The sequence below is a fragment of the Gymnogyps californianus genome, chromosome 4 (genome assembly GCF_018139145.2).
Source record: "Gymnogyps californianus isolate 813 chromosome 4, ASM1813914v2, whole genome shotgun sequence".
Lineage (NCBI taxonomy): Eukaryota > Metazoa > Chordata > Aves > Accipitriformes > Cathartidae > Gymnogyps > Gymnogyps californianus.
Genome location: NC_059474.1, coordinates 78,260,320 through 78,283,178, shown reverse-complemented (window position 1 = coordinate 78,283,178; position 22,859 = coordinate 78,260,320). Strand labels below are relative to the sequence as shown.

At 36.0% G+C, this 22,859-nt stretch overlaps 1 protein-coding gene across 2 annotated transcripts in view; it reads left to right on the top strand.

Annotated features, from left to right (window-relative positions):
- The window catches only part of BLTP1 (bridge-like lipid transfer protein family member 1), a 129,188-nt gene that overhangs the window by 56,542 nt on the left and 49,787 nt on the right, over positions 1 to 22,859 (top strand). For both annotated transcript variants that reach the window (XM_050896358.1, XM_050896359.1), the window contains 20 exons: positions 793 to 863; positions 1,344 to 1,517; positions 1,841 to 1,961; positions 2,878 to 3,024; positions 3,403 to 3,530; positions 3,972 to 4,174; positions 6,134 to 6,331; positions 7,027 to 7,238; positions 7,573 to 7,724; positions 8,623 to 8,773; positions 9,914 to 10,066; positions 11,317 to 11,557; positions 12,909 to 13,057; positions 14,935 to 15,154; positions 16,067 to 16,225; positions 17,877 to 18,052; positions 18,588 to 18,763; positions 19,403 to 20,109; positions 21,405 to 21,644; positions 22,088 to 22,181. In XM_050896358.1, the coding sequence (XP_050752315.1) occupies positions 793 to 863; positions 1,344 to 1,517; positions 1,841 to 1,961; positions 2,878 to 3,024; positions 3,403 to 3,530; positions 3,972 to 4,174; positions 6,134 to 6,331; positions 7,027 to 7,238; positions 7,573 to 7,724; positions 8,623 to 8,773; positions 9,914 to 10,066; positions 11,317 to 11,557; positions 12,909 to 13,057; positions 14,935 to 15,154; positions 16,067 to 16,225; positions 17,877 to 18,052; positions 18,588 to 18,763; positions 19,403 to 20,109; positions 21,405 to 21,644; positions 22,088 to 22,181 (3,872 nt within the window). The remainder of the gene's footprint in view (positions 1 to 792; positions 864 to 1,343; positions 1,518 to 1,840; positions 1,962 to 2,877; positions 3,025 to 3,402; positions 3,531 to 3,971; positions 4,175 to 6,133; positions 6,332 to 7,026; positions 7,239 to 7,572; positions 7,725 to 8,622; positions 8,774 to 9,913; positions 10,067 to 11,316; positions 11,558 to 12,908; positions 13,058 to 14,934; positions 15,155 to 16,066; positions 16,226 to 17,876; positions 18,053 to 18,587; positions 18,764 to 19,402; positions 20,110 to 21,404; positions 21,645 to 22,087; positions 22,182 to 22,859) is intronic.

Sequence of the window (22,859 nt, the reverse complement as noted above, 5' to 3'; positions counted from 1 at the left end):
GTTGTGTAAATAAAGCTATGAGAAACTTGAAACTTCTTTGCTTTTAGTTAAGGAATACCTTGGATTTCTGACTTCAGATTGTGGGCTGTGTGGCTGGGAGGTTGTGGAAAAGAAAAGATGGAGCTAGAATTCTGTGGATAAGATGTGTGTTCTGAATTGTCATTATTGCACTTAAAAATGCTGCCTGTTGAATGATATGCAGCTGAAGGATATTTATGTGAGTTTTTGTTTAAGATGTATGTTGCACAGAACTTCAGTAGTAGTACATTTAATACTGATAAAGTATAATCTAGGCTGTAAATGCTTTATTTTGAAGTAAAATTGAAACTCAGATTTAGCAAATGACATTTGTAAATGTTTGGGCTTTTTTTTTTCCTCATGATGTATGTAATACGAGCATACATGCTTAAGGAAGGAGCTGAAATGAAATACATGAAAAACAATGGAAATGACTTGATAGAAATAGGTGTCTAAGCTCTGGAATTTAATTTGTTATCACTTTGCAGCAAAAGCTTTGTGTTCATGCAAGTCTTTTGTAGATTAGTATTTGAAGTCTTTTTTCTTTAAAGCAATTAGTCACTATTTATCTATGTAAAAACTTTGTAATCTAATCTCTCAAGTCCTTTAAAAAAATAAACCTAAGAGTTTCTGTATACTATATTGGAGAATCTGCATATGAGGGATTCTTTTAAGAAAAAAAACTGTAAGGAGAATCTTTATTTGAAGATTCTTTGGGGTTTTTTTTTCATATATAGAAGGAATGTAATAAATTTCTTTGCACTTTTATCTTAGATTGTTAAACAGGGTCTCACAGCTAATTCATTACTGGACAGAGGCATGCAGCTTACAGGATCAACATCTAAGTAAGTTGAATACTGCATAACATTATTAGCATATTTTTTAAGAGTAGGATTTTCCTGATACTCTTGTTAAATATTTTGGCTCTTGCTAGCCCTTCCAAAATTTGATTTGTAGCAGTAGTTTTCAGTACAGATCTATTTTAGAACAGAGTATTCTATTATAAAATGTTTGGGTTTGGTCAAAAAGAAAGTACACTGTGAAAGCATTAAATGATTTCACTCGTATGTTTTCAAGATTACAAATTGCAACCTAATTTAAATTAATTTGGGAGGTGCTTATGGCAAGTGTCCATTGCATTGCCAAAAGCTGAACTTGAATCTAGGGAAGATCGTTGCCTTGGGATTATATTTGTGTGCTTTCTAAGCTATGTGATAGAAGAAACCTGCAATTATATGCATTTTATTAAGAATTAAAATGATACCAGGACACTTTTGTATTTCTTTTACAAACCTATATTATTAATATGCATTTGACTTGTTTAGTACACCTTATACTCCTTTGGAAAAGAAGTCTGCAGAAAATACAGATGACGAAACGATAACAGAAGAATGGACGTTGGATCACCCTGTCTTCCAGACACGGACAACGGCAATAGTAGAAGTAAAAGGAACTGTGGATGTAGTTCTGACTCCTCTTGTAGCAGAGGCACTGGATAGGTAATTAATTTTACTTTTACTACTGCAGTGTTACTTGATTGTGCCAAAAATTGTCTAAAATCAAAGCTGTTTTGTTCAGCAAAGGTTTAGGTAGAAGGATTGAATAACGTGACTGATGGAACAGTAGGGCCTTGTACCCAGTGAATGTAATTCTGCATTTCCTGTGAAGAAGCTAGAAGAATGTTATGCTGACCTGGGAAGTGCCCTTTATGTCTGTCAGTGCTTAATTTTTTTCTCTGTAGTGTTAATTAAACATTATTGATGGTGTGTTGTGTGAAACGGGAAGTCTAAATGGTCTGTTGTGGGCTTGTTTCCTCTCACAGGTATATAGAAGCAATGGTGCATTGTGCTAGCTCTCGACACCCAGCAGCAATCGTTGATGATCTGCACTGCAAAGTTCTTCGAGATGCTGTACAGAACAGCAAAACAAGCTTCTCAGAAAATGTAAGAAAGGGAACAAGAAAAACGCACAAAGATTTGAAAGAACGTTGTTTTCTATATTTTACATAGAAAAAGTTTTAATTGAATTCAGTGTTTTGAGATATAGTAGCTAAATGCTATATTAATTTTGAATACATATTTATTTTTATCTTATGCCTAATGTATGTGCATTTTTCTAATCAACTGTTACATACTGTCTTTCAGTGATTAGAAATCTCTCTTACAGGATTGAAGTGAAGTTTTTCTAATTTGGACGCTCTAGTCAGTAGCTACAGTAATTTGCTTGAGATCGTACATTCTGTTCTTAAGAATATCAGTTATAGTAATTTCTATGTGTTATATTCATATCAGCAATACATCATTTATTATTTTACAGTAGTTAGGGAGATAGTCTTTGTGAGGTAGAGGAAAGTTCAAACTAAGCTGTGAAAGTACATGTGGGGGTTGTTTGTTTTTTTTTTTTTCCCAGTTCATCTGATACCTTAAAAAATTAATTTAGCTTGAAAAGAATTGTATGGTATTTCTACAGAATTAGGAGTTCTTTCTGTCCAAGTTAATGACCATATCTATATTTTATGATTTCTTAGACTCCACAGTGTAACGGACACTAATTATTTACTTCATAATAAGTTGTTCTATATAACTTGTATATGTAGAACTCAAACTTTCAGCTGAAATCTGGTCATTAGAAAGTTTATTGCAGAATGGCATTGCTACCCTTATGGATCTAGATCTACCGTTTCTGTAAGTGCTACAGTCCTTGTTCTAGAAATCATGGTATTGTGCTTTAAATGTAGTCAGAATCTGTTCCTGCTTCAGTGCTAATAAACTATCCTGTTACTCTTTAGCTTAGCAGCTCTGAGTTTCAGTGAGAATAATTTTTTTTTTTTTTTTTTCCCCCCCCCCCCTCCCCTCCAAGTTATCTTCGAAGCAGGATATTAGAGGAACAAAAATAGACACTACCACTACAGGAACAACAAACCAGGGACCAGCACAGACCAATCTCTCACTTAAGCAAGATAATGTGACCATTAAAGGTCTTCAGGCCAACGTTACTGTACCAAAGGTAACAACTTTTTGTTTAGCTTATTAGTAGACATGTGCCTCACAAATTACCCTTATTTTGCATCCCTATTAGTTCCCCAAAAGCTTAAGTGAAGCTATGTATTTGTGCTAGATAACTAATGTTTTGAACAGGATAGACTGTTTTGGAGCTACTTGATTTTGTTATGGTAGGTGTGCAAGTTAACAACCACTATAGGGGTAACTGACTGCCATGTCTTTAAATTATGTTTTTACATCTTCTAGATGTGATGGTTTTATCTTTTATTTTTTCATTTTACTGAGAAGTATAAGACAAGATTGTATTAGAAGTTAGTGATGTATACTTAATGTAACATGTTTTTCTAAATTTCTTTACTCTTTGGGGGAATTTTACATACAGGTGAACCTGTGTTTACTGCAAGCATCTGTTGATGAATCCCCAGGGGTTTCTTCTGGCAAAACTGTGACTCATGTTTCATTAGTAGCTTTGTGTTTTGATAGAATTGCTACGCAAGTTCGTATGAATAGGTAAGAATAATACATATCACTATTTGTGGCTCTTTCTTGTTAAGTTAGTCAAAAGACTTACAGTGGTGCCAATTTTTTGGAGTTCTGAAGAGTATTTGAAAAAGTTGTCATGACTGAGTTAAGCAGTAAAATGTGTCTTCTGTGTTTTATAAATTAACATCTAATATCTAATTAGAATTGCAGTTTCTTTAAGAAGTGGAGGAACCCTTCCGGAATAATTGTGGAACTTTTTATTTTTAACTCTTTCTTGCTGATATGTCATGCAGGATAAAAATAAATTTTTCAGTATTTTTCTACCAAAGTGTATGTATCTTCTATCTTACAAAGAATTCTTTTTAACACTGCTGTGCCAATGTCACTTAAAATTTTAAACAAAAATAATCGAATTAAAAATGTCTATCTGAGATTTGCCTAATTGTTTTTTCTGCCTTATTTTTAAAGGGGTATAGTTGAGGAGACTTCAAACAATGCAGAAACTGGGAGGAATTCTGTCACATTTGATCGTTACATCCAAACCAGTAAAATGCAGCCCCAGTCTTCTGGCTCACTGAGATCCAATGCTGGAGCAGAAAAAGGAAAAGAAATTGCTGCTAAATTGAACATCCATCGCGTTCATGGACAACTTAGAGGCCTTGATACAACAGGTAATTTTTTTTAAATTGTGGAAATGTCAGTTTTCAAAGAAGCAATTGGTTATAGTTGGCCTTGATCTTGTAGTTTGGTTGTGTTTTTTTAATCAACAGAGATGAAAAGACACTTGAACCTGGAGATTTTGCAGATATTCTAAAAAGAAGTTTAGGGTAGTTACTCTGAATTATTTTTCTGTTATTCTTGAAGTGCTGGATTTAAATGTAGGCAGAGTGAAAACTATCGAGACAAACTTCTAAGCAGTTTGTGTGGCAGATGGGTTGCATTGCAAATATTGACATGCACAGGTAAAACTTCAGGCTTGGGCTCCCTTCCTCCCAGCTGATCTCTTTTCAGCTACTGTTTTTTTGTCATCTGATGCGGGGAATGAATGATGCTTATTTGCTTTCTTACTGCTTTCTAACAATTTTAAGATAGGTATAATGTGCCCATTGTACTGGCAATTTCAGCATGACAAGCTGTAGATTTTGAACTATAGCGACTATAAAATGGAAAATGAGATCTACCCAATTGTCTTCCTTCTTGTTTGCATTAAGGAAATTCCTTCAAGAGGCTATGAATTAAATTCAGCTGCTCTAACTCCTGATCCTGGAAAAGAGGACCAAAAGTAGAGGCAGTTTTTGTTAAAACTGATTCAATTTTGATGGAATCTATACCAGTTAGTGCCGTGTTTTAGTCTATCCCATAAAGAATAGGAATCTTTAGGACATGAGGAAGTGCTCTGTGAAGCAAGTATGATTAAAAACCACACAATAAACAAAAAAACCACCACTGTGCAAAGATGAGTGAGCAAATGAAATTGAAGGAAAACAAAAGCAATACGAGAACATTAAAATGGTTAACTCCATTTTTACTTAGTTACGGGTAGAATCTTAGCAGTAGTGTCCTGTGTTAGGTATGCTGCAGACATTCAAGAAGGCCAAGTAATTTTTGAATTCTAACTGAGAAAATTCATCGTCTTCTATTTAAAAGTTTTGAGGAATGTCTTTTTAGGGATTTTAGCATTTCATGTATACTTCAAAAGAGATTGCAGTTCTAAGTTGGGGGCAGAGAGTGAGGATTGGAAGGGATATAAATTGACTCAGTGTAGTTCTTTTCCTCAGATATTTGACATTTAGCTCTGTGTGTGAGTTAATAGGCAATAGGTATAAAATTATTTAAAATGTTCCTTCAGAAATGTCACTAGAAGAAAGGATTTATATTTAAGCTACATCCTAACATCAAAGAAATCAAGGTGGCATAGTACCCTCCTGGATCTTAGACAGGAAAGACCATAATGAATTAAAAACTGCTTGAGTCTGTATTTTCTTAGGAATCAGTGAGACTTAGTGCTTTACATCCTCCCAACACAGACATAGACATGCTTCCAACCAAGAAGCAGTCTTTGAATTAAAAGGAGGATTTTATTTCTGAATATCCTTCAAGTATGCTATAGTTAATACCAAATGCATTTCTACTAAAACATATTATCCAAGAGCACTGTCAGTATCACTGCCATTTGTTGCTATTAAACCTTAGGTATTTATTAGGAATGGGTTTTTTTGGTAAAGTAATTTCAGGCCCATTGCCAGTTTCAGATAAAAATTTGAAGAGCGTGTTTGTACACGTCTTTGGAATCATGACTCTACAAAAAGATGAGGAAAGCAGATGTGTTAGAATTGGGAATGTATTGAAGCTTTAACTTTGAGTTGCTTGGTCCTTGTTTTTTCCGAACGTAAAAATTACCCTGCCCATATTAACATATCAGGAGCAAGGTTTTTCTTCCTCTTTCTATGCTTCTTTTTTTCTTGCTCATGCTTCAATTTTTTTTTTTCTTTCTCTCTCCTCGCCCCCCTCCTGTTTGAGGAATACTAAAGGTTCAACACTCCCGAAACACTGTAAACTTCAGAGAGCGATTTGAAGATGTAAAGTTTTTTTCATTCTCTAACAAATGGTAAATACATTTGTTTTCACAGATATTGGAACTTGTGCAATAACAGCTATTCCTTTTGGGAAATCAAAAGTTCTTTTTACTTTGGAAGAGTTGGATGAGTTTGCTTTTGTGGATGAAACAGATCAACAAGCTGTTCCAGATGTAACTCGAATTGGTCCTAGTCAAGAGAAGTGGGGTTGGATAATGTTCGAGTGTGGAATTGAAAACTTAACTATAAAAGGTAAAGCTTATATAGACTTCATACTATTTTGTTTTATGAAACTGCTAACAATTCTATTGTTAAGTCTTCTAGTTTAGCAATTATTTGATTAGAAATTGCTGAATATAGATGACACTAAATAGTGCATGTCCATTGTAAATAAATTATATCACATAGTAGATTATACAATAAAGGAACTTTTAGTAATCAATACCACTTATAATAGTGTATGAAATAATTCCATATAAACTGGTTTCAGCAGTTTCTGAACTTAAAGTGAAGGTAGAAATTGATACTTTCACTGATCACTTAAATCCTGACCTTGCAATCATACCCACAGTAAGTGTCTGCATATAGGGCCAGGGTTTTGCTTTGGGAGGAGAAAGCTAGCTTCAAAAAGGGAAAAAAAACCCCCAACAGTATATATGTATTTTCTGTCATCCAAGTTATTCTTCTCGGGGAATAGTGTTTAAAAAAAATCTTCATGTGAGTACTCTTTATCTACTTGGAACAAACGATCAGAAGCTCTACAACTAGCTGTTAAATTGTTGTATAAAACTTGTAGTGATAAATTGTTGTGTAAAACGGTAATGCATCTTATTTAACCAAAATCATATGTATTTCTCCTCTTAAGTGCAGATTTTTTCTATGGGACATAACTTAAAGATGTTTATGCATGGCAAACATTGACAGTCTTGGTATGTGTGCTTTTATAGGAGGAAGACAATCTGGAGCAGTATTGTATAATACATTTGGAGTCATGGGTAAATCAAGAGATACAGAGAGAGGTGGATTGCTTGCATCAAATAACTCTTCAGATTCTCCAACTGGTAGTGGTTATAATACTGATGTGTCTGACGATAACCTTCCTTGTGATAGAATAAGTCCCTCTTCAGATATTAATGGAAATTCAGTTTCAGATGAGCAGGTATGTACATACTATGTAGAAATGATTGGTCTTGGGTTGGGGTGGTTTTTTTGAAGTGATTAATATTCATAATAAAAAATTGACAATTTAACAGATGTCTTGTTGTGCCAACTGCATTCATACTGTCTACTTGCATACTAAACTTTCAGATTTCTGCAAGGTCTCTTGGTATTGTCTTGGGAGAGTTGGTGGACAGCATTAGTTTATTTTTCTTTGCCTAAATGCATATGAAACTATTTCTTAGGAGCAGTGCACAGTATGGTATGTTAGTGCCTTCCAGTGTAATCACTTTGAAAAACAATTTCACTTTTGACTTTGTGTTTCCTTTTTTAAGGATGAAGGGGTTGAATCTGATGATCTAAAAAAAGATATACCCTTGATGCCTCCTCCCCCTGACTCTTGCAGCATGAAGTTAACAATCAAAGAAATTTGGTTTAGTTTTGCAGCCCCTACCAATGTGCGCTCTCCAGCCCATATATTTTCAAGGTATAATTTTACCTGATTTAAAAGAAAGAAAATGACAACTCTGCTTTGTTAAACTGCACTTGTGTTTGGATTCTGAATGTAATTTCAATAATTTTTGAAGCTTCTCTGGAAATGAAAATTTTGGATTTTACATATCGCAGTCACTCTTGCTTCAATTTTTTATTGTTGTCATTTATATGGAAGTGTTGCTAGAAAATTTTTAGTTAGATATGATTAAAAGAAGAAAAGAAAGATTAAAAAAATAAACAAAAAACAACAGAAAACTTCCAGTGAGACTGAAACGTATGAAGGAGAAAGGCAGGGGAGGGTATTTGTTTTGAGTAGGAGAGATGCTAGAGAAGAGAACCCCTCGGTGCTTTTGGTATTCAACCTGATGCTTAACCCACAATCTTACTGCCATTGCACTATAAAGTTCAAGATAAATCTTTCTAAGATAGTTTTTCATATTGTGTTTGTAGAACAAGCCAAATATTCCTATCTGTCAGTAGTTTAAGCTCAGTATAGAGCTTTAGAAAATACACTTTGTGGTTTTCCTAATATTCTTGCCTCAGCCCTTCAGCAAAAGTCCTTCATGACGTATTGTGTAACAGTTAATGTGGGATTCAGTCAGTGATGAGAATTTCAAACTGTATGATTTCAGTAGGGAATACAAATGGGAAAAGGAGGGAATAGCAGTAGCAAGAGTGGATGGAATCGTGAGTGTGTGAGCGAGTAAAAACCTGCCTTAGGTACTTTTTGCCAGTTTTCATTTTCTGGGCAGTAAGTCTGTGGTTGTTCCTTTGTAACATTGTTCTGTCATATTCCACCTACTTGAATGTCATTCATAACAGCATTAGAAGATCTTGCTAATCACTGCTGCTGAACATGAATACCTAATATTTTTTATTTTTCTCAACAGGCAGTTGAACCTCCTGAGTACTGCAACACCTGCAGTTGGTGCTTGGCTTGTTCCCATTGATCAAGTGAAATCGTCATTAAATAAACTAGAAACTGAAGGAACTCTGCGAATCTGTGCTGTTATGGGTTGCATTATGACAGAAGCTTTAGAGGTAAATGACCTTTGTAAAATCAATAGGCATATCGGAACAGAGCCATGTAATATGTAATATATATTTGTTTGGGATTCTGGATATTTTCACTGACAAAGTTATAGCATCTCTTATGAGCCTTTACTTCTAAAATTGGTCACAAGAACTATTACCTGTGCTTTTTGTACACAATCTAAATTTCAGTGGAAAAAGATTCAGCTGTTAATAGTGAGGAAGCCTTGCGCTTCTTACAGGAGTGCATCTCCACGTAAAATAACTAGAGATTCTGCCTTTTGAAAGGGAAGAGTAAGAAATATGGAGGTAACATCTGATATATTTTTATGAAATATGAAAGTGTGTTTGAATTATGAAATATTCAGGGTATATTTTGGGAGAAATGTGAGTTTCTGTGCTCCTGCGGTATATTGAATCATTGTGTTTATTGGATCCCCTTGTTAGAGGAAGGGACAACAAGCATAGTGAGGGTGAAACATTCTAGCAAGAAACACAAAACAGACAATTTTTTTGTTGAAAACTAGGATTAGTAGAGCTTTTATGACAAATTGGGTGTCGCTGTGATTTGCTAAGGAGCTTTCTTGCGTGTAGGTGGTTTTCTGCTGCTCGTTTACTTAGCACCATCTAGTGGGAAGATTTTGAGCTGATACCCATTGTTCAGATCTTGTCTTGCATTGTAAGATTGATGAGCTTAGTGTCAGGCTAGTTTTCTGCTGTACTCAAAAAATCATCCTTTGCAGCAGTCTCTTATTGCTACCTCCCTTCCTATTTCTTTTCCTACCCTTTTTCTAGCATCAAACCAAATTAGAAAAGTGCCTGTTTTTTCTTTAAGTAGGAATAAACAGTTTCTTTGAAAATCTCAGCTAGCTGTGCACGTATGTCTATTAGTCCAGAAGTAACTTTACAAAGTCTGCGATTTGGATCCAGCCTTCTGTTTTATTACTTCATATAAATAAATAAGCATCAAGTATGATTTTTCACATACACTATTTAAAATAAGGTAGGCATCCATGTGGCAAATCTTTGTTGCAGAAGTTCAAAATGGGGTTAGAAGTTTGTGATATCATAGGTGAAATCTTGTAGTTCATGTGCATGTTCTGTTTGCAAGTATGTTCATATGTGAAAAACTGTTACTTTTTAATCTAGAATAAAAGTATGCACTTTCCTCTGAGAAGCAAGTACAACAGGCTTACCAAAGTGGCTCGTTTCTTGCAAGAAAATCCTTCTTGTTTACTGTGTAATATATTGCACCATTACCTTCATCAAGCAAATTACTCCATTATTGAGGATGCCACCATGGTGAGTTACCCTGTAAAAATGGAAATAACTCAGTGTGTTAGTTTCAGTTGTACCAATTCTAATGTCTTAAATTTAGGTAACAGTTTAAGGAAAGGTAACAAACAAGAAAATGTAACCCAAACTTGTATATATCTGTAAATTGATAAGTAGATATGGCTTCTCTCATTTCATTTTCTTTCAGATCTGCTGTTTTTGTTGTGGCCTGTGTATATGCATAGTTTTTATCAAGCTATTTTATTAGTAAATACATGAGAAATCATAAACCAAAAAGGCATGTCTTTAAAATTGTTAATGGCCTTTTTATCAGATGTCATTTTTCTTAAAGATAACAGCAAAGTAGTAAAAATTTGCATCTGTAGTTTTAAAATTGAATAAATCTCAATTATTAAGGCAAGTGCATGCACTGATTAGCTTATTCCAAATTGTCTCATCAGAGCTAGTTTTCATGTCTTTTAGAAATACTTGGATAATGCAAACAGTTTAAGAAAAGAGCTAGAATTGTAGAAACTTTAAGGCTTAAGAATCTAATCTTTTTCTTGGTGGCTTTAGAATGTAAATGTTTGGATTGTAGTGGTAAATAATTGTTTGAACAAACCTGTTAGGCATAAGGAGGAGTGTTTTTTCCTGATTTTGTGTCATTTTCATAATCCAATTCCACGGCTGTCAGATTTAAACGCTACGTTTTTCACCATATTCAGCTGAGAGCCCAGCGATCAGAAATAGCACAATTTGTGGCAGAAATAGCACTGTTTGATTTGTGGTCAAAATAAGAAGCTTTTTTTTCTTTAGCACAATTCAGTGATGTAATCAAAACAATCTCTATTTTTTGACTCAAATTTATGTTCTTAAAATACTGCTTACCAACAACGGAAAAAACCTTATGTTTTTAATTTCGGTTCTGTTTCTACAGTCAATCTAGTGCTGTTGTGAATTTTAGTCCATAGTTCTGAGCCTTATAATTACTGAAGTACTTTTAGTTTCATATTTAATAAACCTGTTTCCTGTTGTTTCTTTTTGGCCCCTTGGGCTAGATCCTCAGGTCATGTAGGTGAATGTATTTACTGTGTTCAATGAAGCTGTAATTTTTATCTGTTAGCACTATGGCTGCTTATATCTGAGTGGACGTTGTGTGGTGCCAGCGTGTTTCTGTCATAAGCCTCTTGAGCACAAAGATTTAAAGGAGTTGTGACTTTCCCCCCCCAGTTTACTTTAAAATGCTGTAATATGCATTTTTAATTTTTTTTTTTAAGAGTGATGGCCTTCCTGCCTTAGTAACCTTAAAGAAAGGTCTAGTTGCCTTAGCAAGGCAATGGATGAAGTTCATTGTGGTGACCCCAGCCTTTAAAGGAGTCAGCTTACACAGACCAACTCAGCCAGTGAAACTGCAGACAAATGCCTGCCACGAGCATGAGGATGGACTTGGATTAGACAACGGAGGGGGTCTTCAGAGTGACACAAGTGCTGATGGAGCAGAGTTTGAATTTGATGCAGGTATTTTTGTGGTGTTCTGTCTCCATAAAAATTCATAGGGACAAGTAGCTCCTCCTCTCAGAGCATTTTTATCTTCTTTAGTTTTAATGCTTGAATACATTATAGTCTTCTTTTTTTAGAATCGTCAAGCTTCTTTTTTAGTCATCTTCATTTTGAAGCTGCTGCTGACAATTATATTATTATAACAATTATTACTTGTTTGGGGAAAAACAAAACAGGAGACTTCTCTTTCTTTATGTGCTTTGTCTTGTTATTTACTGCACAAAATACATCAACTTAATTATTTTCTAGCTTGGAATTAGGATTTTGTTGTGCAGCTTTTGACCTTAGTTAAGAATTGTAACATGCGCTTCTATGAACTCTCCCAGGAGTAGCTTCAAATCTGCCTTCTTATTTGTTCTTTGTGAAGACATTTTCTTTTTTTTTTTTTTTCCTAATTTTTCCTGCTTCATATGTGGTAGATTTCTGTTGCCAGCTCACACATTGCTGATTTAACATAAGCCACTGATTTAGCTTAGTACTTGATATAGAGCTGACTTAAGTACCACAGAAAGGAATGGCATAAATAAATACATGTTGTTGGAGCACTCTTTTTTGCTGTCTTGAGTTGACTTAGTTATTTTGTTTGTAGCATCTATGTACAGTGCTACTGTTCTAGGAATACAATGATTATGTTTTTCTCTTCTCAAGTAACAATTACGTAACATTGAGGAAAAAATAATTTAAAAAAATCAGGAGGAGAATCTGTTTTAGTTAAAAGCCAGGCAGCAGTTATCAACTTAAAGAGAGCAAAACCAAAGATGTTTGTGTGTGAAACTTGTATGTAATCATGCAGTATGATGGAAATTTTTGCCCCCTCCTCTAAAATATCTGCTTTGGTTGAGCAGAAACAGACTATTGGAACCAGTGAAGTGTTTTCATTCTTTTTCCCCTGTGTACATTATTCTATTTTTAACCAAGAATTTTGAAGCAGCAATTTTGCTGCCTTGTATACATTTACTTATAGATGCAATTCATGCAAATGTAAGCATCTTAATTCAAAAATGATCAGCTATGCCAGAGTCAGCAAAAGAAAGTAAAATTTGGCAACTTTCTTTTGGATCTGTAGCACAGAGCAACAGCTGTATGACATTAGAAGGACAAAAAGATTTGTACTTGGATTATTAAACACAATCCGGTAGGCCCACGTCTGAGGTTTTCTTATTTGTCTTAAAATTCCCTAGACAGCTGTGTGTAGGTGTGTTTCATAATTTGGAAGTCCATGACTGCTTGTAAATAAATGTACCTAATAATAGATAAACTTGGTTCCCCATATATATACAAGTGAGAAAAATTGTTTGCTTGGTTCCAGCTACTGTCAGTGAGCATACAATGCTCTTAGAAGGAACAGCTAATCGCCCTCCACCTGCTGGTGGCTCTTCTGGGCCTGTAACTGGTGCTGAGATCATGAGGAAATTATCCAAGACTCACACTCACAGTGACTCTGTTCTGAAAATAAAGGTAAGTTTCTAGCGCCATGCATGAGAGGAAAGTGGTTTGTAGCTGGCCTGTTTAGAAGCAATTCTGTAGGCTGCAGGTGAATAAAGACTTGTCTAAAAAGTAACTATAACTAACTATAACTGTAACACATGGAAGGTATGCTGCTTACCTTATAAAAGTGATGCTCTATCTGTTGGCCTATATTGTACATCTGTTCTTTATTGTTTTTCTTGCCAATTAACTTCAGAGCCACGCTTAAAAACAATGTATATGTGCATCATTTAAGGATGTGCATTAACTTTTATGGCTTTTCATCTATTTATGGAAGCAGAAACGAGGATTTAACTATCATTATACAAAATCTAAGATTGACAAAGCTCTCCAGTAACTTGTAGTAAAATTAGTGTGGTTTTTTTATTCCACAAGCTGTTCAGAAAACGGCAAGATTTTATTTTTATGTCTACTTTCTGAACAGAAAGAGTCTATGAACATTTATGGGTTTTGGGGGTGGTTTTTTTTGCTTTGTTTTCTTTTTTTAAGTAATTTGTTGTCTTCTGTATGTATGTTAGGCAGCTTGGTGGTTTGTACTGATTCCTTTTCAGCTGTGGTTTTTCACAGAATGATTGAGATTGAAAGGGACCTCTGTAGGTCAAGCAGGGCCACTTAGAGCCAGTTGCCCAGGGTTCTGTCCAGATGGCTTTTGAATATCTCCAAGGATGGAGACTCCATAACCTGTGACAGTGCTCAGTCAATCTCACAATAAACAAGTGTTCCTGATGTTCAGGAGGAAACTCCTATGTTTCAGTTTGTACCCATTGCCTCTTGTCCTGTCACTGGGCACCACTGAGAAGGGCCTGGCTCCATTGTCTTTGCATCCTCCCTTCAGGTATTTACATACATTAATAAGATCCCCCCTGAGCCTTCTGTTTGCTAGCCTCAACAGTAGCAGCTCTCTCAACCTTTCCTCATAGGAGAGATGCTCCGGTCCCTTAATCATCTTAGTGGCCCTTTGTTGAACTCTCTCCAGTATTTCTCTCTGGTACTGGGGAGCCCAGAACTGGACACAATACTCCAGGTGTGGCCTCACCAGTGCTGAGTAGGGGGGTAGGATCACCTCCCTCAACTTGCTGGCAACTTACTGCCTAATGCAGCCCAGGCTGGGCAGCCCAGCAAGGGCACGCTGCTGCCTCACATTCAACTTGGTGTCCACCAGGACCCCCAGGTCCTTTTCTGCAGAGCTATTTTCCAGCTGGTCAGACCCCAGCATATACTGGCGCATTTGTCCCCTCTAGCAGATAGTCACCTGGTACTGTCACTGCTCCCTCCTGGTGGTCTTGCATGGTTTAGGGTTAAGTGGCCCAGATGCTTTCCTTGAAAGCACATCTGGCTCTTCTTCAATTTTGAGGGCAGAGAACTTGTTTCATAGTTTTAAGCCTTTAGGTGGACCAGGAGCCTTCCTCTTGGTGCCAGAAGTGCCCAGCTTCCATTCTTCACCTTTCCCAGAGGCTGCACTTACCGTTATGCTAGGGATGGAAGGGATGTGGTCTTCAGATGAAGACCAAATACAAATGAGGCTTATATTCAGTGGTATGCACTGTTCCTTCTGCAAACTTTCTTGAGGTGAATTCTACACATCTGCAGTTCCATTTGTTACTTATTTGGCTTTTTAAACTGTTTTTACACATAAAATTATTTTAATACTTGACATTTCAATAGCACCTTCATGCACAATACCTGTATGGCATATAACCTGTCCCAAATAAAGTGCTACTTGTCCAAAAGTTTGCAGGAATGAGAATTTTGTAGTTACTGTGTTCCAATCTCGTGTTCAGACCAAATGTTGCTTCCTTTGTGCAGTTTACACAGTACTTCATTAGTTTCTTTGTTTTCTCCACAAGGGTATACATCCGTATCATTCCCTAAGTTACACTAGTGGAGATACAGCTACAGATTCACCAGTGCACGTTGGCCGTTCTGGAATGGCAGTCAAAGAAAGTCCAAGAAAAGAGAGTCTGCTCAGCTATCTTACTGGGAGTTTTCCTAGCCTGCATAATCTTTTGGAAGGGACTCCTCAAAGAAGTACAACTGCAGTTAAAAGTAGTTCTTTAACAAGAACAGGTATGATGTAACATAAGTAAGCTAAAGGGAGGGGAAGGGAGGAGTGATTTTTATCTTAATGATTTAGAAAAGGTACTATATTTTCACTATGAGTTATCATTTCTGTTTAAGGTCCCATCTCCCCGCTCCATCTCCCCAAATAAGAATCATAGTTTTTAACAGCAGTTCCTAAACATTGCTGTACCATACCATTTCCTAGAAGCAAACGAGTACATCAGGTTGGCAAAAGAAATGAAAACTAACAAAATAAATAAAATATTTTCATTTTACTTAGCCTTACTACTTTTTGAGTATAATACGTAATTACTTAAGTGAGTCTTTTTGAATGAATAAGGAAGTGATCATTCTGTATTTGTAATTTTTTCTTGACCTTGTAAGTAGCTCAAAAAGTGGACTAAAACTAACGTTCCAGTAACTTAGTTTGCGTATAATAATTTGCAGATTTTTAGTAATGGTCTTTTGAACAAATGTGTTTTGTAGAAGTTTGAAATACACACATTGAATTTTTTATGTTCTATATTATTGTTCAGAGTGCATTGTTACAATTTATATAAAGAAAAACAGAGAAGTTTGATAATGCATTTTCTCTAAAACCTCTCTCCTTTGCTGTCAGGGAATGAAATATTATTCAGAAGAAAAGGTATTTTGGTTTCTTAATGACTCCTTTCCTCTAATTAATGGTAGAGATGAACAAATGCAAAGACATTTGTAGTGCAACATCCATTAGTGTCATAGTATAACTTCTGTGGTAGCACCTGTAGTGCTGCTTGACACATAATTTACTGGAACAAACCTTGAGGATTAGGCTTACTTTTATAGTAAATAGGTATTGTCAGTAAAATTATGCTGCGTTCCTTGTTTTTGCTGACTTTGATACAACAAATGCTAAAGCTTCTGATTTTATCTGTGTAGGAAATACTGTGGCCACAGACATGTTATCTGAACATCCTTTGCTGTCTGAACCATCTTCTGTGAGTTTCTATAACTGGATGTCAAATGCTGTGGGCAACAGAGGAAGCGTAGTACAAGAAAGTCCGGCCACCAAATCCGGACACAATAGTCTTCCAACAGGTATTGCTAATTACAGCTGAATTTTAGAGATGATTCTGGGTTGGCTGTTCCTGTGTTTACCACTTTTTTTCTGAAAGTAACTGAGCAAGTGACTTAAGTTCAACAGACGTAAATACTCCTTGTGGGACTTCTCAGCAAACAATTTCTCAGCAAAATGAACGGATGTGATTTAAGCAAAGCTGTTGTTTTCATTTCCCTCATCCTACCTCCAGAATTTAGCTTTTTCTTACACTTGGAACTATAAATATAGCTTCCAAAACCATGTGTAGCTGCCAAAAGCTAAGCCATAAAATCATCCTCAGTTGCAGAGATCCTTGAATTTTGTAAGTTATTTTTAATCTAATTTGCATATGCTGTTTTTGTAATAAAGATTTTGTACGTTGGAATCCTTGCTCTTTCTCAGTTTGATTTTGAGACTAACATAAACATCTATTTTGAGAGTAATGTTCTTCAGGGTTGGGCAGTGATCAACTGGTGTAAGGAACAAGAAAATATACGTTACTGAAAGTCTTAAGTGTATTAAAGAAACAGATAGGTAACAACTTATTGCAGCTTATTTATTATTCTTGTAAGCTTATCATAATTCATAATCCTCAAATGTGTGTATCTTAATTTTCTTTTTCACTAACACTAAATTTGAATGTTTCTTGTTAACAGTCTTTTAACCATAATATCTTAATCTTAGGCAATAATAAGTTCTTTTAATTTGTTTTTAATATTGAACAAATAGTCTGATCCTACAAAACATCTTTGTGCTGTACGTATTGCTTAACTGGTGTGGCTCCTCTGTAAACTGGAATGTGTTTCTCTGCAGAAAGAATCATAGGGTAGAAGTATAGCTTTCAAATTTTTTTTCTTTCTTCAGAAAAAGCTGTGTTTTTTCCTACTGAAACTATAACAGTTTGTTCACAAGCTCACGTTCCTGAAACTAAGGCTTAATGATTTTAACTTGGACACAGATCTACCCATACCATTTTTCTGTGGAGGCATGTAGTCATGGCTCTCTAAGTGCTGTAAGCTTGAGTTTTGAAGAATCAGGATTAATTTACATTGTCAGAGCAACTCTGTCTCGTGGAGGTTGAGTCCAGTCCAGACTCAAGATGCAGGCGATTCAGCATCGCTCTGCCCTTGTGCTGCAAGTCTGATTGTTCATAGTCGTTTTTATGAAGAGCATATTTGGCTAGAGACTAATCTGTAGAGATCTAATTAGTGGATCTTGCATTGGGACTAATAAAAACCAGAAGCTTATAGCACATGGAAAGCTAAAAGCAAGTATCTGCGACTGCGGATAATCTTTCTCTTTTTTTGGTGGTATAGGCTACTCAGCCTATAAACAATTTCAGTTTAAACAGGAGTTAAGTACCCTATAGAATGCAATACAGACAAAAGGCCTTGGGAAGGAGGGCAAAAAGAAGGAAATATTTTTGTGGCTTCTAAATATGAGTTGGACTATCTCTATTTCCTGTTTCAGCAATATCAGACTGTTTCTTTATCCTGAATGCCGCTTCTGTGAGGTTATAGACCTGACTAGGGCTCTGACTTTCTATGTGTATGGCATGTGTTTCTATATAATTAATCTTGCTGAATTAATAGAGTTGGTGGTGTTAAAATTTGCTGTGGTGTTAGTGTTCCATGGGTATTTATTTTTCAGGTGTGGCACCCAATCTTCCTACTATACCCTCTGCTTCAGACTTCAACACAGTTTTGTCTAGTGACCAGAACACCCTGGATGGCACACACTCACAGCACAGCACCAGTCAGGATGACATTGCAGGTGTAGAAGAGGGTAACCAGGGGTTTCCTGCTGTCCAGCTAGCAGATGCACAGGTAGGTGTGGTTTGCTGATGTATTTTGGAGTTCTGTAGGGAAAAACTAATTATTACTTAAAAAAAAAAAAAAAACTTACAACAATGAAAACATCCTGTTTTTGTACATGTTTCTTATGCATTCCTATGTGAAGATGAAAGGCTCAAGAAACCTCTGAGGTGTCCCATAACAAACTCTATTGAATGGTGATTAATAGAGCAGTGTTTTATAACTTCAAAGAACATATTGGAGCATTTATGAGATTAACCTAGTTCTTCAGAGTACTTTTTACTGAGGGGAACGTGCAGAAACCTTGCTCCCATAGCTAAGCATTCAATGCTAGCTTGCTGCATAGTCAATCTTTTTCCTCAAAGAGTCCATAAAGCTTCTCCTTTTTATCCCCCTTCCTTCTGTTTTACAGCACTGTCAATAAAACTTAAAAATGTTCTATGTTATGTAGCTGACATTGGAAATATTGTATATCAACAAATGATGGAGCAAGAATATAGGAATAATCTAGAGAATAAGAAGTAAATCAGTGGGTTTTGTTTTGTAGGTTGTTTTCAAACCTCTTCTAAGTTACACAGGAATTCAGTCTCAGGATGCAATGCCACTCTGCTACAGAATGTACTTCGGAGAGTACCTTTCGTTCTCAGGAACTTTGGATTGCCTAAGAGCAGATATTGTTGATTCAGATACAGCAAAGGAAAGAAAAAGCAAGCGAGCTCGAAGGTATGTTGTGAGATATTTGAAAATATATATATTGGTTAAAGAACAGAAGTTAGGTTTTGCCTGTGAAGACATAGAATTCCACAGCACTTCAACAGAATAAGGAGCAGTCCTTTATTATTTTAATCTTATCTGTTTTGTCTTCCTGTTAGAATTTTTTTTTTTTTTTAAATCTTGCTATGGAATGGTTTGGAAATTTTAAGCATTTGAATCTCAGCTACTTTTGAAAATTGGAGATTGGGGAAGAGAGAGCTGGTGGGAATAATAGTGGGGGAAATTTGAGAGGCTCTTAAATGCTGTTTTGTAATTAATCCTGTAAATGAGGTTGTTAATTTCGATGTAAATGCTGAATCTTCCCCCCACCCCTCTGCCGATTTTGGGCAAAGCTTTGGGTTACGATGGAAAGATTGCATGCCAAACTAAGTTTACACAGAACTGAATGATTACTATGTTAGTAACATGCAGTATGAAAGTATGGAAGTTCATTTTTTATATTTAGAACCATAGTAAGAAGGTGATATCCTAAGGGAAATAAAAGGTTGGATTCATTAAATTAGATGTACCACTGTGGAAAAAAAAAAAGTATTATTTGACTCCCATAAAAAGAAACACAGTAGTAACTTGTACCTTTTCTTTCCTTAGGCAAGGAGCTGTCAATCTTCCTCCTCTAGAATTCAAACCAGCTTTGATGTTAGAAACTTTCAGTATTAGTGCTGTTGTAATGGAGAAATCCATGTGCACACCTCATAACTCCACCAATGCCCTTTCTTTTCATGACTTGAATAAACGCTATTATAATACTTTTCACTGTAATTTCACAATTTCTTGCCAGTCTATAAGCCAGCACGTAGATATGGCACTGGTTCGTCTCATTCATCAGTTCAGTACAATGATTGACGATATCAAAGCCACGCAGACGGACATCAAACTTAGCAGATACACAGCTGGATCAGCCTCTCCGACGCCTACTTTTAAAACCCGCAAACACAGAGACTTCCGCTCTTCTGATTTCAGCCGAAGCTCTCGAGGCAGTCTTAATGGAGGTAACAGAGTGAACAACACCAAGAACAAACGAACAAACAATGAGAACAATAAAAAAGAGTCTCGGAACAAGAATTCCTTGGGGAGGTCAGAAAGAAGAACTTCTAAAGTGTCCAGGAAAGGTTCAAAAGATGTAGTTGACCACATGACTATTCATATGGATGACTCTGACTCTATTACCGTGTCGGAACAGAGCGAACCTTCTGCTGAGTGCTGGCAAAATATGTATAAACTATTGAACTTCTATTCACTCATTTCTGATCCAACCGGGATTTTAGAAAAGTCTTCTGAAACTTTCGGCCCAACAGGTAAACTAGTTCATGAATCCAAATAATTAAGAGTGCGTGCTTTTGCTCAAGTGTTTTCTTCTAAAGCTTGATCATAAGGTGGTTTTTGAAAGTTGCCCACCCCATCTAACTTGGATCTGAGAGGCAAGCGGTGAGGATGGGGGGAGCTTGTAATTAGTTCACTAAGACGGTGTACAAAAGAAAAAAATTCTTCTCCTGGCTTTATAGTATGCTTTGATTCTTTCAATCCTAGACTTAGTCAAATGTGTGTTAATTGATTGGTTTTAAATTCAATCCCTTGATATTATTGTGCAGCTCTGTTAATCTGGATTTGCACAGGGTGTGGAACTGTGTTAAAAGGTTACCTTTTCTGGTTAATTGTGTACAGAGAGTGGATTGAGTTTGTTCCTCCCTAGGTGCTATTTTGTTTTCAAGTGGCTAATGGAAACATTATCATTCTGTGAATATATGTAAGCACATACATAAGCGATCCTGAGGGAGATAATTTCTGCCCTGGGAATGACTGAGTTAAAAAATAATCTGTGAACCTAGCTTTGAGAGAAGAAAAGGTGAAATACTGATTTTGGTAAAGTCCAGCAAAGTTTACAGGTGTTCGGGCCATAATTTTACCTGAAGCTTTGAGATCTGGGGTGATCATTGCTCTCGATTTCCAATGTATTTTAGCACAGCAGAGTAAATTTGAGAGCTGACTTAGCATCATTCTTTTTGTTGGTGAACCTAGGTTGCTGTAAATATGCAGGGGATGGTACAGTTACTAGTTAGGCATATTTTCTTTGGACTTCTTTTAACTAAAGAACTTCTGTTAAACAGAGGGCAGTATCTTTCATGCACAGAATATCATATCCACAGCTATGATACTTGCACAAAATGTAAATTCTCTTACATTGTTTTTATGCTCTCAGTGTTGAAAAGGAAAACTTGCTCATCCAAAACTAAATTATAAGAACCTTTGCCTGTGAAATGATGAAAAAAGAAATAGGACAATTGGAAACTGTCAGAGCATTTTTATTGCATAACAATCAAATCACATAGATATGAATATTTATATAACGTACATAAGAATATATCTATGAATAATAATGAAATCACTTCACTCATTATTGTCCCCATTGTGTCTTGGATTTGGTTCAGTTGCAATGTTATTAGAGTGGAATAAGCGAGGCACAGATAACTTGCCTGAAGAGTTGGCTTGATGTGCAAGATACATGATCCATGGTTTCTAATACAGATGTAAATCAGATATGCTAAGGATTTCTTGTAAAGTATCCTTAAATAACTCCTTTGTATTTTTGTAGGTGTTCGAAGCCCAACTGAACCTGCTTGTAGAGTGGTGTTTGAGAATGAACAGGATAATGGCAGAGACACGCAGAGGAAGCGCAGCCTGGTGACTTTGGAGCCACAGCATGTGACTCTCATAGTCTTTGGAATAGGCATGGTGAACCGAACGCACCTGGAGGCAGACATTGGTGGTCTAACGATGGAATCTGAACTGAAGAGAATCCATGGCAGTTTCACCCTGAAAGAAAAAATGAAAGGTGGGATACGCTAAAATGTACTCTGTAATTAAATTCAGTGGCAGCTTTACATGTTTATGCGTGTGCGCATAACTATACCAATGCGTATGTATATGCATGTGTAATATGTTTTGTTTGTAAATAGGTATACATTATGTCTCTGTGTGGATAGTATAATAACATTCAACAAGGTCTTTTAAAAACTGTTACTAGGATGCTGAAGGATTTCAAAAGGATGCAAGATTTTTAGAAAATGCCGTGAAGGAAATTCTTTTAGAAGATAGTCACTCCTTTCATTTTCAAAAGCTTTCTTCTTGTCACAATTTAAATTTGATGTTACTTACTGTGACTACTAAAACTGTAATTTTTCAATTATTTTCCTGCTACTATATTTTTGAAAGCAGTAGGCATACCTGGAAATATTTTACTGAATGAAATGCTGTTAAGTATCTTTTTTCTTAAAGATGTACTACATCAAAAGATGACTGAGACATGTGCCACTGCTCACATAGGAGGTGTCAATATCGTCCTGCTGGAGGGAATTACCCCAAATATCCAGTAAGTATGAAGCCTGACAATTTAAAATTGTTTAAGTGCATAGAAGTGGTATCAGTTGTGTGACAGTAAAGGTATGTAGCTTAATATGGAGAAAGCGTTGATGATACATCTTTAGGTAGAATCCGTGAAGTCATAGGATTTGGTGGCAACCATGCAGCTGTTGCAGAATTGGGCTTGAGTTTGACTTGTAAAGCTAATTGCATGTGCCCGTTGACAGGAGGCTTTTCTATGAAAGACATATCTGAGTAAGCTGAGAAGGAATACAGTGAACATATTAGCAGGTTTCAGTCGAGGGCACCCAATCGCACAAGTCTTAGGCATGGTTACATGAATATGAATACTCCTGTTCCTTTCTATTCCTAGTAAAAGATATGAGTAAGTTCAGAACTGATTGTAGGATCACAGTGTAAATGGGTAAGTGACCTGACTGAAAAATCGTAGGTGACAGGTCCTCTTGTAAAAAGAAAGAAATTACATTTCATGTAATCAGAGCTTTCTGCACTAATTTTATTCCATGTGATGTATGCATAGGAACTTTATCACATCGTGTGTATTGTTTCTCTTATGCTTCTAATTGCTTTTTGAAGCTTATAGGTTCAACTAAACCATACAAGATTTTTAGGGAGTATTTAACCTACTGATGCCAATTATTCCCATTTACGATCTATATTGTTTCCT